At 51.6% G+C, this 13,467-nt stretch overlaps 2 protein-coding genes across 3 annotated transcripts; both read left to right on the top strand.

Moving 5' to 3' along the window:
• Window positions 1-65: 65 nt before the first annotated feature.
• ZBTB22 (zinc finger and BTB domain containing 22) lies at window positions 66-3,684 on the top strand. Of its 2 annotated transcripts, none has more exons than XM_010949088.3 (2): window positions 66-260; window positions 1,119-3,684. In XM_010949088.3, the coding sequence occupies exon 2, from the start codon at window positions 1,188-1,190 to the stop codon at window positions 3,090-3,092; it is 1,905 nt and encodes a 634-aa protein (XP_010947390.2). In that variant the 5' UTR covers window positions 66-260; window positions 1,119-1,187; the 3' UTR covers window positions 3,093-3,684. The 2 variants fall into 2 exon arrangements, with proteins under 2 accessions (XP_010947390.2, XP_074204580.1); XM_074348479.1 differs by lacking the exon at window positions 66-260 and adding an exon at window positions 365-485.
• A 189-nt stretch (window positions 3,685-3,873) lies between these two features.
• TAPBP (TAP binding protein) lies at window positions 3,874-13,190 on the top strand. The gene is made up of 8 exons (XM_010949089.3): window positions 3,874-4,090; window positions 4,218-4,388; window positions 4,621-4,881; window positions 9,821-10,219; window positions 10,589-10,930; window positions 11,010-11,099; window positions 11,230-11,267; window positions 12,088-13,190. The coding sequence occupies exons 1-8, from the start codon at window positions 4,054-4,056 to the stop codon at window positions 12,097-12,099; spliced, it is 1,350 nt and encodes a 449-aa protein (XP_010947391.1). The 5' UTR covers window positions 3,874-4,053; the 3' UTR covers window positions 12,100-13,190.
• The last annotated feature ends 277 nt before the right edge of the window (window positions 13,191-13,467 follow it).

The raw sequence follows: 13,467 nt of genomic DNA, 5'->3' as shown, positions 1-13,467 counted from the left end.
CCTACTCAAGGTTATTTGGCCAATCCAGGCCCGGAGGAAGGGGGTGGGGTTTCTGGGGGACTGTCGGAAGCTGGGAGACCGGGGCGATTAGATCCCGCAAATCTGCTAATGGCCACAGCTCGGGGGCGGAGCTCAGGCAGCCGTGGCCAGGACCCATCGCCAGTGGGAAGAGGCAGGCTTACCGAATTAAAAGGGAATGAGAGCTTCGGCCGAACCAAGCCCTAAGTCCTCAGGGGCGGAAGAGACCTGGTACCTTTAAGGTGGAATGAGACAACTGTTCTTTAAAGGCGAAGTGGCCGAGTCGGCCGAGTATTGCCCAGCGGCTCGGGTGGGGGTGCCCGCCTGTGCCTTTAAAGCCGGAGGGGCGGGAGGCGGAGCGGAGGCGGAGGGCGGAGGGAGTCGGCGCAAGATGGCGGCGGGAGGGGCCCAGGCTGCGGCTCTGGCCGCCGAGTGAGGGGCGGGGGGGCCCGGGGGCGCGCGGCCCGGTAAGCGGGGACGCGCGGGGCTGGGGGGCGCCTTCCGGGTGGGAGAGGAGGTCAAAGTAGCGCTTGGGGCGGAGCAGAGGGGGGCGGGGTCCGATGTGGGCGGGGGAAGGCAAGGGGCGGGGCCAAAAGAGCTACGGGGCGGATCTTGAGAAGGGCGGGGCCTAATGGGCGGGGTTATAGGTAACTTGGGGCCAAGGGGCGTGGCTGGCGAAAGAGCCAGGGGGCATAGCCTGAAGGGACATGGGAGAGAGGGGTGGTTTTCAGTACCAGAGCCCACTTGCCCCCCTCCCAAGAAAAGGGTGCAACACACCAAAAAGGTAAATTTTGGAAAGTCAGGCTCTCAGGCAAGTGGAAATTTCTGAGGGGAGGCACCCCACTCCCCAGGAGCACCTTATTTCTCTAACGTCCAAGAAAAGAGCATTGGATTTGGAGTTAGGGCCCTGCCACTTACTGATGTGACCTTGGATAATCTCTTAATCTTTCTGAGCCTCAGTTTCCTCATCTGTCAAGTGAGGTTGAAAGGAATAGCTATCTTATAGTGTTGTTGTGGGGAGTTACTCAGACAATAAGCTTGAACATGTTTTTAAACTGTCATTATGAGATGTTATCAATGGTCTCTCTTTCTCTTTCCAGAGACCCCCCCGGCCGCCCTCCTCCTTCCCTTGCTTCTGTGGCTGGGGGGGTACCTCTTCCCTCCACACCATGGAGCCTTCTCCTCTGTCTTCCAGTGGGGCAGCACTCCCCCTGCCTCTATCGCTGGCTCCCCCACCACTGCCCCTGCCTGCAGCTGCAGTGGTGCACGTGTCCTTCCCTGAGGTGACCAGTGCCCTTCTGGAGTCCCTCAATCAGCAGCGGCTACAAGGCCAGCTCTGTGATGTGTCCATCCGAGTGCAGGGACGTGAATTCAGGGCTCATCGTGCTGTCCTGGCTGCCTCTTCCCCTTACTTCCACGACCAGGTCCTACTCAAGGGCATGACCTCCATCTCACTGCCCAGTGTCATGGACCCAGGAGCCTTCGAGACTGTCTTGGCTTCGGCTTATACTGGCCGCCTCAGCATGGCCGCTGCTGACATTGTCAACTTCCTCACAGTGGGGTCTGTGCTCCAAATGTGGCACATTGTGGATAAATGCACTGAACTCCTCCGCGAGGGCCGGGCCTCGGCCACTGCCACCACCATCACCACTGCTGCAGCCACCTCAGTCACTGTCCCTGGTGCTGGGGTCCCCTCAGGGAGTGGGGGCACTGTGACCCCTGCCCCAGTGGGCTCCGTGCGCTCCCATGCCTCCAGTCGGGCCAGTGAGAATCAGTCCCCCAGCAGCAGCAACTACTTCAGCCCCCGGGAGTCCACTGATTTCTCCTCTTCCTCCCAAGAGGCATTTGCAGCTTCTGCAGTGGGCAGCGGGGAGCGTCGAGGAGGTGGCCCTGTGTTCCCAGCCCCTGTGGTTGGCAGTGGTGGGGCTACCTCTGGAAAGCTGCTGCTGGAGGCAGACGAGCTGTGTGATGATGGTGGGGATGGGAGGGGTGCGGTGGTCCCTGGGTCTGGGCTCAGGCGGCCCACCTATGCACCCCCCAGCATCGTGCCACAGAAACACTGGGTATATGTGAAGCGGGGTGGAAACTGCCCAGCACCAGCACCCTTGGCTCCCCAGGACCCAGACCTCGAAGAGGAGGAGGAGGAGGAAGACTTGGTGTTAACCTGTGAGGATGATGAAGATGAAGAGCTTGGGGGTGGCTCGGGGGTTCCAGCAGGGGGAGGACCTGAGGCTACCCTTAGCATAAGTGATGTCCGGACCCTGTCTGAGCCTCCGGACAAGGGAGAGGAGCAGGTCAATTTCTGTGAGTCCTCCAATGACTTTGGCCCCTATGAAGGTGGGGGTCCTGGGGCAGGGCTTGATGATTCAGGGGGACCCACCCCTTCCTCGTATACTGCCTCTCACCCTCCAAGGCCCCTGCTTCCCCTGGACATGCAGGCCAACCAAATCCTAGTCTTCCCATCCTCTTCCTCCTCCTCCTCCTCCTCACAGGCTCCAGGCCAGCCGCCAGGGAACCAAGCTGAACATGGGGCGGTGACCCTGGGGGGCACACCAGCAGGGGGCCTGGGTATGCCAAGTGGCACTGGTGGGACCTCTGGAGGGACAGGCAGTGGGGATGGAAATAAGATATTTCTGTGCCACTGCGGCAAGGCCTTTTCCCACAAGAGCATGCGAGACCGGCATGTGAACATGCATCTCAACCTGCGGCCCTTTGACTGCCCCGTGTGCAACAAAAAGTTCAAGATGAAGCACCACCTGACAGAGCACATGAAGACGCACACAGGCCTCAAGCCCTATGAGTGCGGTGTCTGTGCCAAGAAGTTCATGTGGCGAGACAGCTTCATGCGACACCGAGGACACTGTGAGCGCCGGCACCGCCTAGGTGGGAGTGGGGCCGGACCGGGACCTGGTGGGCCCATGGGGCCAGCCTTGCAGCCCAAGAGAGAGTCCCCTGGCAGGGGCAGTGGTGATGAGGCCAGTGGGGCCACGCCTCCGCCCAGCCGACGTGTCTGGTCCCCACCCAGTGTCCCCAAGGTGGAGATGGGCTTCAGTGGGGGCGGAGGAGCAAACTGAAGAGGCAGATTACTGGGAGTAGCTTCCTGGGAAGAGGGAATAGGGATCACGAGCCAGGGGCGCTGTGTCCCCTAGGTGATCTCCTAACACACTGTCTTCCTATCGCTATGGACTTGTATATATTCTGGAGGGGGAACCGCGTTGCATCTTGGGCCACCCCATTCCACTCCTCAGCCCCTCCTCCCCAAAGCATCCCCAGAACTAAGCCCTTCCTTCCATTCAGATGGGTACACTGAAGCCGAGAGCCCAGGCACCCATATGGTGGGGAGGGGAATGGGGCTTGTTGAGCATCCTGGAGTCACTGGATCAAGGGTCAGGTGGTTGTAGTCTGTATCTGAAGTCTGTGTTTGTGTTGTTGTGGGGACCAGGCCTTTGAGCCCCACCCTTGTCGTAGAATATATCTTGCCCCCCAGAGGATGTGCCCCTTATTTCTACCCTAACCCCTCTTTCCCCACCTTGGGTTCCCCCAACTCCATTATCATTGGGGAGGGGGGAATGGAGACAAAGAGGGAGTAAGTCACAGGAGTACAAGGTTTTTATTTTAAATCTTATTTTTTTTAAACAGTGATTAAAATATTTATTGGTCATTTCATTTGGCTTCCCGACAACCCCTGTGTGTTTGCTAGGGACCTGGCACAGGTCGGGGAAGGTGTAGTAATGGTTCTCAGGGAGGTGGATTCTGGGGGAGAGGGCACGGGAAGGGGAGCCTAGGGTGTGGGAAGGCTCCTGGACTCTGTGGTACTGGGAGGTCCAGGAGGGCAGGGCGAGGCCGAGGTCTCCAGACCAGAACTGGAGAGGATGTTCAGGGATCCCTGCCCAGCCAGTGGGGGAAGCACCTGCCTCCCACGCGCTGTAACCTAATCAGAGCTGGGACTTCCTCCACCCCTCCTGCTGGCCTTTGGAGGAAAGTGAAAGTGAAAGGGGGAAGAGGAGGCTTCGGGACTGAGAAGATCGCGGCGCCATGAAGCCTCTGTCCCTGCTCCTCGCTGTGGCTTTGGGTGAGCAAACCCCGCGACTCTTTGCCCAGGGATGCCAGAGGTGACCCTGACACGTCGGAACGGGAGAGTGGGAGGTTGGGTCACCTGACATTGGGCTTGTCCCCTTACTTGCGCCCCTCTCCCCCAGGCTTTGGGACCGCCGTCTCGGCGGGACCCGCGGTGATAGAGTGTTGGTTGGTGGAGGATGCGGGCAGGGGCCAGCTAACCAAGAAACCCGCTGCACTGCTGCTGCGCCAGGGCGCGGAGAGCCTACTTCCCCGGCCGGACCTCGACCCAGAGCTCTACCTGAAAGTGCATGGTGAGTCCCCCCGACTCGCTCCTAACGCTGTCGTCTCCATCGAGACCCCCTCCTTTTTAGGTCTCGCAGTGACCTCGGGCCTTAGTTTCCCCCTCTGTAAAATGAAACTGGATTACTGCTAAATCTCTCACTACCTGGTAATCTGTACGTCTGAAGTTCCCTGGACGCTGCCATCCCCGGCCCTTTCCTGGTGGCGACTCTACAGCAGCAACTCCCTTCTCTGCGCTCACAGATCCTGCGGGTGCCCTCCTGGCGGCCTTCAGGCGGTACCCCCGGGACGCCCCCGCGCCACGCTGCGAGCTGAGCCGATACGTCCCGTTCCCTGCCTCAGCAAACTGGGTCAGCGTCTTGACTCCGGAGCAGAGCTGCCCGCGGGCCCTGGACGGGACTTGGCTCATGGTCAGCATATCCAGCCCGGTCCTCAGCCTCTCCAGCCTCCTTCGACGAGAGTCCGAGCCTCAGCTTGAGCCTGCTCTCATCACCATGGCTACAGGTATCTAAGGAGGGGAAGTGGAGATAAACGGGTAGATAATAGGGGTCCAGATCAGCCGGTGACTCGCTGTGCCAACTTGAGCGAGTCATTTCCCCAGTCAACTCTCAGTTTCCTTATTTGTAAATCGAGGCGGTTCAGCTAAAATTAAACTATCTCTAACAGTTGTATACAAAAAAGAAAGAAAGAAAAAAAAAACCTGTCCCTAACCGCTTCTCCTAGCCCCAGACCTGTTAAAAATTTTTATTGGGGGCGGGGCTTCGTGGTGTTCCGGGGGCGGAGCTTTGGAGAGAGGCAGGGGTTCTGGACACTGGACCTTAAGAAACTTGCAAGGCAAAGGTGTTGGGAGGGTCTCAGAAGGAGGAACTTCTTTCCTGCTAGATCTTGCTACTTGCGATTCTTACCCTGTTTAAAAACAGGGTTTTCGAGCCCCACCCGTGCCCACATCCGGTCCTGCAAAGCTCACGCTTTTGAGCTCAAGCGCGCTCACCTACGCTGCAGCCTCTTCCTTATAGCGAGTGAGGATTCACTGACTCTCTCGTCACCAGATGCTGGGCTTGAGTGCGTGAGCAGAAAGGAAGCGGTGGGAGACCTAACGGTTCCCACGTTCCCACTGCAAAGACCAATTAACTGCATCGTGCAATGGGGTTTGAGGCCCCGGAGTCAGGCACTTTGCTTGGCTAGGGCGCAGGGAGAGAGGAAGGGAGGGAGTGGATGGATAAAGCAAGAATGGAGAAGATCTGGCGGGGATTTGGGATTTCTAGGAACTCTTCTCGGGAGGGTGGGTAGGGTATGAATGGAGTCTTCAGTTTCCTTCAGCCTTGTGTGATTTTATGGAAAAAATACAGCCTGACCTCCTGGTCAACCCCAGCCCAGCCCTACACCTTCCCCTCCCCCAGTACCTTCTCCCTGCCCCCCTCCTCATTGAGAATCATCTACAGGAATCAGCAACCACCCTGCAGCCCTCACCTCTGCTAACATCTCCATTCTTAGTCACCAGACCTCGACCTGGGAAGGGGCAGAGGTAAACTGCTGCTTGTGGGGACAGTAGCTCTCTCTAGTAGGCAGGAATATTTCCTGGCTTCATGAGGTGGGGGTGAGAATGTCATTTTCTCTCTGAGTCTACTTTTCCAACTGTAAAATGTGGACAGTATTTCCCATCTGCCTTTCCTTCGTTGTGACTATCAAGGGAGGTACTTTGTTAATTTATTTGCTGACTCCATAACTTAAATTAGCACCAAGAATAAATAAGGGCCCAGTAGTTCTCAGTCCAGGCTGCAAATAAGAATCCTTTTTGGAAGTTTCTAAAATATACTGAAGCCTAAGTCCTACTCCAGGTGAATTAAATCAAAATCTCTGGGGTGGCCCTGGGTATTTTTAAGGGTCACAAAGGTGATCTGATGTAGATTCTACCCTCAAGAAAGTTCTCATCAGATCTGTCATGGATAATTGTAGAGTGGAAAGTAACTTGGGCCATAAAAGAAGTGCAGATAGGGAGCCATGGGAGTGCCCAGGTGGGAAAAGTATTGTATCTCATCCACCACTGGGGGTGAAAATTCCTTGCTGTGCTCAGTCTTCCTCTTCAAGCATTTCTGCTTGATTAGGGATTTTAAAAAATGAAAGTTGTTTTTTTAATATAAAATTAAAAATGGACTCTTTCCAGGGTCACAAATCATTGGTAATTTTGCTAATATACATTTATACATTATTTCTTAACAAATTAGTTATCAAATACTCTAAAATGTTTATTGACAAATATACTTTATTAATATACTTCGTGTGTATGGCATTTAATTCTCATCATTCTGTTAAAACATTGTTGTGGAAAATTTCAATGACATGCTAAAGTAGAGAATAGTAAATTGAACCCCCCATATGCCTGTTACCCACTTGCATAGTTATTACATTTTAACAAATTGTTTCACATATCTTCCCCCAACCTTCTACTCTTTTTTGGAAGTGTTTTTAAGTATATCCTATCATATTATTTTACTCATAAGTACTTCAGTAAGCATTTCTATTAAATAATGGCTTTGAGGGGGGAAGATACAGCTCAGTGGTAGAGTGCATCCTTAGCATGCATCAGGTCCTGGGTTCAATCCCCAGTATGTCCATTAAAAGAAAATTACTCTAATAAAACCCCCACTTTAATAGCATTATCATACCTAACAAAACAGACAATTCCTTAATATCATTTAATTCCTGACTCATATTAAAAATTTCCCAATTGTCTCAATGACGTTCTTTTACAGTTGATTTGCTTGAATTAGGATCAAAAAGAAATCTGTGTTATAGTTGGTTGTTGAATCTGCTCGGCCTGCCAGAACAAAATATCATAGATCGGGTAGCTTAAACAATAGGAATTTATTTTCTCACAGTTCTGGAGGCTAGAAGTCAAAGATCAAGTCTGAGATCAAGGTGCTAGCACGGTTGGTGTCTGGTGAGAACCCTCCCCTGTGGTTACAGATGGCCACCTTCTGGCTGTGTCCTGATACAGAGGAGAGAGAGTGAACTCTTGGTGTTTCTTCCTCTTCCTATAAGGGCACCAGCTCTATCAGATTAGGGCCCTACCTTTATGACCTCATTTAACTTTTATCATCTCCTCACAGTCACTGTCTCCAAATACAGTCATACAGTGGGTCAAGGCTTCCACATACAAATTGAAAGGGTAGGCGGGGAGGGAGAACCACAGATATTTAGTCCTTAAAATTTTGTCTCTTAAGTCTCTTTTCTTTGTAATTGCCCCACCCTTTTAAATGCTATTGATTTGTCATTTGTTCTGTAGAAGTTCCCACTTTCAGTATTTGGCAAATTGTTTCCTCATCATGTCATTTCCCTTGTTCCTTTTCTCTCCATAGTACCTATAAATTGGCAGTTAGATCTAGATGCTTGATTAGATTTGGGTTTGAATTTTTTCACTAATACTTTATAATAGTTGTTACCATTCACCTTTTAACAGAAAAGCAAAAACCTATATAGTACAAACTACAGAACAGGTAGAAATGTCCTTATTGTTCTGGCCCTGTTGTGTTTATATTTGTATTTTCACAGAGTTCCGTTTGTGGGATGCAAATCTCAAATTGCTTTAATAACCCATATTAAAGGGCTAGCTTAAGGGTTGAACTGTAAAATCTTTAGATTTTGTTTATTAATCCTACAGATTGATTTTAACACTTCAAAGGTATGTTTTTGGATTTGAATACACTAAGTGAGTTTGCTTACTTTTTTCACTCTATTGAACAAAAACAATCCCATGAGGTTCAGAGAAGTTTAACCTTGTAGGCCTAAGAAGCTAGGATTTAAACTTACATAAAAATAATCACAAGAGAAAAAGGATTACTTCTGCCTTGAAGATGCAGACATTTCTGGCAGTGGAACAGATCTTGAGGGACATGGAATATTTACATGTTGGAGAAAATGGGGAGGGGCCTTGTAAACTGAAGGAACTTTATTGAACAAAGCAAAGACCAATGGTTAGAGTTTCTACTGGTCACAAGACAGGGATTCTATGTGGCTGGTTCTTAGGATGCAAGAGAAGTCTGGAAAGGTGGGTTCTGACTGGATTATTGAGGTTTATAAGTGATAGTGAACCATCAGAAGTTTTGTGTGTGTGTGTGTGTGTGTGTGTGTGTGTGTGTGTGTGTGCGCGCGCACCATTTCCCCAGAAGCCTGCTATTTTACTAGATTTTTACAAAAGGTAGGCAAGGATCATATCATTAGACTAACGGGTAAAATATAAAGTCATTTTCCCAAATTGATGATGATGACAGTAATGAAAATAGTAACAGCTAAGTATTTTCTGTATGCCAGGTCCTGTTCTAAGCACTTTATAGGCATAATCTTATTTATTCCTCTCAACAACTGTAAGAACTAGGTACTGATATTATCCCCATGTCACAGATGAAGAAATATGAGACACAGAGCAGTTAGGTGACTTGCCCAGGGCCGTGCAACTTGTAAGAAGCAGGGCTCAGAATTGAACCCAAGCCATCTAGCTTTAGCCTGTGCCTTTAGTTGCTGGCCTCTTAGGTAGCTGATATTTTTAAATAGGCAAGTGACTGGATCAGACTTGAAGCCACATTATTTGGTTACAGTGTGGAGGAAGAAATGAAGGGGCGAGAGAGACTGAGGATAGGGAGACCTGAGAGGAGGCTGTTGTCATTGTCCAGGTGTATATTGATGAGAACTTGAGTTGGAAACAGACGTAAGATCTATTTGGGACACAGAAGTAGGGCCTGATGGGGATAGCACATGGCACATTTTATTTTGCAGTTTGATCATCTATCTGCCTTATTAGACTGTACACAATTTGAGGGCAGAGGCTGCCTGTCTTTTTCTTTTTCCCCCCCTTTTTTTTTTTTTGGTGGGGAGATAATTAGGTTTGTGTATGTGTGTGTTTGTTTGTTTGTTTATTTATTTAATGGAGCCACAAGGCTCCAGGTACTTACTGCGTATACTGCCTCAGTAGATCACAGCAGTCTGTGTTCAGGTTTAGGCAAAAACCAGAACCTTCCAGAGTCGGTAAATACTCTGTATAGCACCACAGGGTTGACAGTCCTGAGTCTTCACTGTGTTCACCAGCAAACTAAAGGCCTGGCTCTCCAAGGGTAGGGTATGGAGACTGGACTGGTTCAGGTTGAGTCAGAAGCACACTCAGATCCCGCTGTCCCCAGAGCTTGAGCAGGCTGTGTGTTCAGAGCAGCCTTCAATGGCCATCCCCATTCACTGCTCTTGTTCGCCTCTAGACCTCTCTGCTCACTCTCAGTCACACCGGGTGCCACTCAGTCTCAGGCAAAGGGGATTTGCAGGGAGGGCTGGGAGATGGTGGAAGAAGGTGGGGTGGTAAATTGGAGTTGAATCCCCCCATAACTCCATGTCTCTATTTTTTCCTTCTTTCTCTCCCGCATGCCCCTCCACTCCCTCCTCTCCCCATGCTCCCTAGCTGTGCTGACTGTCCTCACTCACACCCCCACCCCTCGCATCCGACTGGGAGAAGATGCCCTGCTGGACTTGAGCTTTGCTTACATGCCGCCCACCCCCAAGGCTGCTACATGTCTGGCCCCAGGTCCCCCTCCCTTTGGGCTGGAGTGGCGACGGCAACACCAGGGTAAGGGGCACCTGCTGCTGGCTGCAACTCCTGGGCTGAATGCGCAAATGCCAGCTGCCCAAGAGGGAGCGGTGGCATTTGCTGCTTGGGATGATGAGGAGCCCTTGGGTCCATGGACCGGAAATGGAACCTTCTGGCTGCCTGCAGTGCGGCCCTTCCAGGAGGGCACCTATCTGGCCATTGTACACCTGCCATACCTGCAAGGGCAGATCACCCTGGAGCTTGCTGTGCAGAGTGAGTGAGGGGATAGGGGTCCCCATGGGTAGAGGGTGGTCATTGGGGTTATGGGGACACCATGACAAGGGGAGGGATGGTGGAGAAAAGGGTGCTGGGTGAGTAGAGGGAGACAGACTTGGGTCCCTGGGTGTCAGAGAGGCTTTGGGATGAACATTCCCAAATCTGAGGGAATAGGGGTCCCTGAGAATAGGGGCCTTGGCACAGGGATTCCTGTGAAACACCAATGGGCAGTTGGTGGGCTCCCCATCCTGGAAGAAAAAACCCAAACCCCTCTCAGTTTGGGGGGAGCCAGAGGGCCCACTGAGGGTCTCCGAGGCAGGGCAATGTAGATGATTCCCCCATGCTCCTTTCTCACTCTCTCCTCAGAGCCCCCCACGGTGTCCCTGACACCAGCACCTCTTGTATGGGCCGCCCCCGGGGAGGCACCCCCGGAGTTGCTTTGCCTGGTGTCCCACTTCTACCCCTCTGACAGCCTGAAGGTGGAGTGGGAGCTCCGGGGAGGTCCAGAGGGCAGCTTTCAGAAGGCCGAGGGGCAGAGGTGGCTGTCTGCCCTGCGCCACCACTCAGATGGCTCTGTCAGTCTCTCTGCACACCTGCAACCACCCCCAGTCACCACTAGGCAGCATGGGGCACGCTATGCCTGTCGTGTCCACCACCCTAGCCTGCCAGCCTTGGGGCGCAGCGCCGAGGTCACCCTGCAGGTGGCAGGTAAGAGCTGGGAAGATGGAGAAGCTGGGGTCTGGTGCCTGGGAATGTAAGACTCACTCTTACAGCTTCTCCTTGCCAGGTCTCTCTGGGCCCTCTCTGGAGGACGGCGTAGGCCTCTTCCTGTCTGCCTTTCTCATCCTCGGGCTTGTCAAGGCGCTGGGCTGGGCTGGTGAGTGTGAACCCCACCTAGACTGGGACCCTTGACTGGCAGACATTCTCTGCCTACTCCCAGAAGCTTCACCCCCATTCCTCTGCCCTACTACTCCCCCATCCCATCCTTTCTCCATCTCTCTCCACAGCTGCCTACCAGGCCACTTCCAAGGATTCAACAGAGAAGGTAACAACACTCCACCTTCCTTTATCTTTCCCTTCTCATTTAACCCTTCCTTCCAACTCCTCACCCACGAGGGAGGCTGCTGGCCTGGTGGGTAGAAACCAGACTTGGAATTCACACAAACCTCTGTTAAACCTGGCCACCTTGAACATGCTACACCTCAGCTTTCTTGGATGTAGGGATAAAAAATTGGGGATGGGGGTGAGGGTATAGATCAGTGGTAGAGTGTATGCTCGGCATGCACAAGGTCCTGGGTTCAATCCCCAGTACCTCCAAAAAAATTAAGTAAAAAAATTAAACAATAAATTACTTAGGCAGCATTGTCCTACAGAAATATCATGCAAGCCACAGAGGTAAATTTAAGTACATACTCTAGTGGCTGCATTAAAAAGGTAAAAATATACCTAATATATCCTTACTATTATCACTTTGACATGTACTCAGTATAAGAAATTACAGTGTTTTTTTCTATCCTAAGTCTTCAAAAGCAGGGGTTTATTTTAAACTGTCAGCACACCTCAATTCGGACTAGCCACATTTCAAATGCTCAACAGACACAAGTGGGTGGTGGATTCCCTACTGGACAGCAGAGGCTCGGAGGGCTGTTGGGATGATTAGAGATAGTGCATCTCCTTTGAAAGATGCAGGAGCAAAACCCCTTGGCACAGCATCCACCAGACAGAAAACATACAGAAAGTGTTAGCCTCTTTCTTCTGCCACCGTCTGTGCCTGTGATGTTAATTTGTCTCTGGATTGACCATAAACACTTCACCCTGCTTTCTAAAATCCTGAATTCCTCACCTCCTTTTCACTTCTCTTCCAGAAAACACAGTGAGGCCACTCGCCACCATCCTGGGGAAGCCATGATCATCTCTGGTCTGAGCTATTGTAGTAACTCTCCCAAATTGTACACCCTCTGTTCCTGATCCCTTCAGTCTCTTTCCACTGAGCGGCCAGAATGTTTTCTTAAAAGACACAAATCCACGGTATTCACCTTCTTAGAGCTCTAGAGCAGCGGTTCTCAAAATTTTTGGTCTTAGGACCTTTTAAAAATTACCAAGGACTCTATAGAGCTTTTCTTGTGTGGGTTATAAACTATAGACATTTATTGTATTAGAACTTAAAATTGAGAACAATTTAATACACAGGAATACACAAGCACACTTCCATTAGCTGTGAGGACAATGTCACTACACACCATGTAGCTTCAGGAAAACTCTACTGTACATTTTTTAGAGAATGAGAGCGAAGAGGCAAATAATAGTTTAGTATTGTTATGAAAATAGTTTAAATACCCCCCTGAAATAGTCTCAGGGACCTCTGGAATAGGAACCGGTGCTCTAGAGGCCAGATCCATTCTTCTTGTCCTGGCCTATGCATCCCTCTTCAAGCCCACTTGGTGCTCTCCAGCCCTCCTCTCGATGCTTGTCCCACCGGCGGCTAATCCTTTCCTCCAATGGCCTCTTATCCTCCCTGGGTCCCAGAGCTCTTTTCCCTCGGTCTGGTCCACCCTCGCCCTCCCCGGGCTCCAGACCAGGTCAGCCTCGTTATTCCCTCAGACCGCCGCGTGTCCCTCTTGTGCGGTTCGCCATGGTTGTATTTAAGTAATCGTTCGAGTCGTTGTTAAATGCCTGTCTCCCCGCCCGGACTGTCGGGCCTCTCAAAGGCCAGGATGAGCCTGTCTGTCCACTGCTGTGTCCTCCGCGCAGGCAAAGGGCCTGGCGCCCACTGGAGGCCGCTCAATGTAAGAAATTGGAGTCTTTTGGCGTCCTAAGTATTCAAAATCAGGTGTTGGAGCAAGTAACTATTGGAGGAAGGAAGCGGCCGCCTCGGCTTAGGGACCTCAGGAGGGCAGAATGGTCGGCAAAACAGACGCGGGGAGCGGGTCTAATCTTGTGGGAAATAAAGTTGCTCGAGTGCTTCCAACGGGGATGTCTCCATTCTACTCCAGGGATCCCCTTTCCAAGCACAATGACTTCCAATCACCAGTGGTTCCTTCGTGACCCGGACCTCTAAAACGCCTTTGCGATACCCAATCCCCTTTCGAAACACTTTGGGGTCAGGCGCCGCTAATGGCAGGCAGGATGCCCTCAAGCCTCGGCTCTCCGGGGATGACCGTAAGGGAGCTGAGATCCCAGCCTCGGAAACCCCGGAGCGCCGTCTGGAACCGGAAGTGGCAGCTTCCTGCCCCGCCCCCTTTCAA

This window comes from Camelus bactrianus, chromosome 20 (genome assembly GCF_048773025.1).
Source record: "Camelus bactrianus isolate YW-2024 breed Bactrian camel chromosome 20, ASM4877302v1, whole genome shotgun sequence".
NCBI classification, from domain to species: Eukaryota; Metazoa; Chordata; class Mammalia; order Artiodactyla; family Camelidae; genus Camelus; species Camelus bactrianus.
This window is presented reverse-complemented; position numbering and strand designations above follow the sequence as displayed.